The following is a 2,458-nucleotide window of genomic DNA, read 5'->3' on the forward strand; positions in this document are numbered from 1 at the left end:
ATGCCGGGCTAGAGTAAAGGGAAGACAGCCAGTCAACACCACCTACCACTAACTCATGGGCTACTTGTTTACAAACGAATAGTGGGATTGACCGTCACATTATAACCCCCACGGCTGAAAGGGCGAGGATGTTTGGTGTGATGGGGGATTCGAACCCACGACCCACAGATTGCGAGTCGAGCGCCCTAACCACCTAGTCATGCCGGGCTAGAGTAAAGGGAAGACAGCCAGTCAACACCATCTACCACTAACTCATGGGCTACTTGTTTACAAACGAATAGGGGGGATTGACTGTCGCATTAAAACGCCCCCACAGCTGAAAGGGTGAGCATGTTCGATGAAGGGGATTCGAACCTACAGATTACGAGTCAAGCGCCCTAACCACTAAATCAATATAAGGGATCTAGAACGATTTTAGATATTATCAAAAGCTACATTCTTCTGTATTTTTTTTTTTACTTTATTTATTTTTAATCTTCTCCTTATACGTTTTCCTACAAATTTAAAGATGTAAAAGAAAATTAAAACATTTTAACACAAGCTACTATCTTCTGAAAATTTTACAAGTTTCCTATCGTTTTTTGTTCTTATTTGGATAAATTTTCTACTAAACTTGTTTGTGATTTTTTTTATCGTATTTAATATCTTCAAATAAAATTTATCCATTATTTATGAATTATAAATATAAATTATTTATTATTATTTATAAATATTATTATTTATTATTTATTATATTATAAATATAAATTATTTATAATTTATTATTTATTATAATAAATTATTTATTATTTATTAATTATTCATTAAAACATAAATTCAGGATGTTATTTTAGGTCCGTTTTAAAACTGAAGTTAGGACTTTAAAAAAAACTTTCTTATACACATTACTCTAAGAAACGCCCCCTAGTGGCTCAGTGGTAAATCTAAAGCCTAATAACGCTAAAAAGCTAGATTTCGATATCTGTGGTGGGCACAGCGTAGATAGCCCGTTGTGTATCTTTGTGTTTAATAACAAACAAGCTTAAAAAACGCGCCAAACTACGCCATTTTTATCTTTATTCGAATTCAAAACACTTGCAGAAAATGTGAAACATCTCCATGCACAAATGGTTAAGATACGAGTGAGATATTTCAGATCAACGCCCCCTATTTCGCAATTTAATCTGAGTAACATGATATATGTAACAACAATAAATTAACAATCACATACGTATTTTAGTTTATTGGGATTTTTTTCTAAGAACACTCCCAAAATGTTTATGGGAACAGATATATAGTATTCTTAGCGACTCCTCTAAAAAAAAGCAACAAGTTAATTGATAAAATACAATTTATTCTCGCCACAATTAGTGTAATCCGGGGTTCGAATCTCCGCGGTGGACACAGAAGATAGCCCAATGTGGCTTTGCCCTAAAACAAACAAACAATTACCAATAAATAAAGTTACATTTTAATTCTTCCAGGAAATTTGGAACGAAATGTGCGAGCTGTGAACAGGGCATTCCTCCGACCCAAGTTGTGAGAAGAGCTCAGGACAACGTGTACCACCTGCACTGTTTCTCTTGTATCCTCTGCAAACGCCAGTTAAACACTGGAGACCAGTTCTATTTGATGGAAGACAACAAGCTCGTGTGTAAAGTAGACTACGAAGCTGCCAAATGTCGCGGTAATATAACTTACTCCATCGTATTGTAAAGTAACCTTTGTCATCAAGATCCATAATGGCGTGTAGTCTCAGTTGACTTGAAATTCAAGATTTGTTTGTTTTTAATTAAAAGGATATAACAAAAATTATGTAGTTACTGGGATGATACACTAATACACGACACTGGTGAATATAAAATACATTAAACTGCTATTATTTACACTTCGATAAATGGTTTCGGAAACACGTGATAAGCTTACATCACATCTGAGACTTTGAATGACAGTTAACATGAAGTATTAGTCAATAAGTTTCCAAAATGCTCAGTAATTAACTTAAACGAATCTAAACAGGTTTATCAGTGTAACTTGCAACTTATGATTTAAGGTTATTTCCGATGAAAGGAATATTGATTACAATATGGTTATTATTGACATATACATACATATATATATACATACATATTGCATCACGAATTGAATAAAAAAAACAGGCCCCCTGAGACTGTGATCTCACTACTTTATTAAGACGGTAGGATTTACCACAACATTTTATGGAAATACAACAGTCTGTTTTACCCAACTAATTAAAATAATTTAATTAAAACAAGATGATAGACAAATGATAGAAATGCTCCATATTGCACCATGTTGTATGGAAGATCCAAGATGTTCGCGGGGAATATTACCAATTATATTAGGTCGTCAAGAAATTAATGTCACTTTTTTTTAGATGAAAAAACCCGAACAACTAAAATATCAAAACAATTTATTTACCAAATGAAATAGTCTCCATTCTTATCGATGATGCTTT

The 2,458-nt window shown here is 33.3% G+C and overlaps 1 protein-coding gene across 1 annotated transcript in view; it reads left to right on the top strand.

The window, feature by feature from the left end:
- The window catches only part of LOC106472177 (LIM/homeobox protein Lhx3-like), a gene marked incomplete at its 3' end in the record, with an annotated part of 14,204 nt that overhangs the window by 9,238 nt on the left and 2,508 nt on the right, over positions 1 to 2,458 (top strand). The window contains exon 3 of the mRNA XM_013932806.2: positions 1,464 to 1,666. Coding sequence (XP_013788260.1) covers positions 1,464 to 1,666 — 203 coding nt within the window. The remainder of the gene's footprint in view (positions 1 to 1,463; positions 1,667 to 2,458) is intronic.

This window comes from Limulus polyphemus, unplaced genomic scaffold, assembly GCF_000517525.1.
Source record: "Limulus polyphemus unplaced genomic scaffold, Limulus_polyphemus-2.1.2 Scaffold5140, whole genome shotgun sequence".
Taxonomy (NCBI): Eukaryota; Metazoa; Arthropoda; class Merostomata; order Xiphosura; family Limulidae; genus Limulus; species Limulus polyphemus.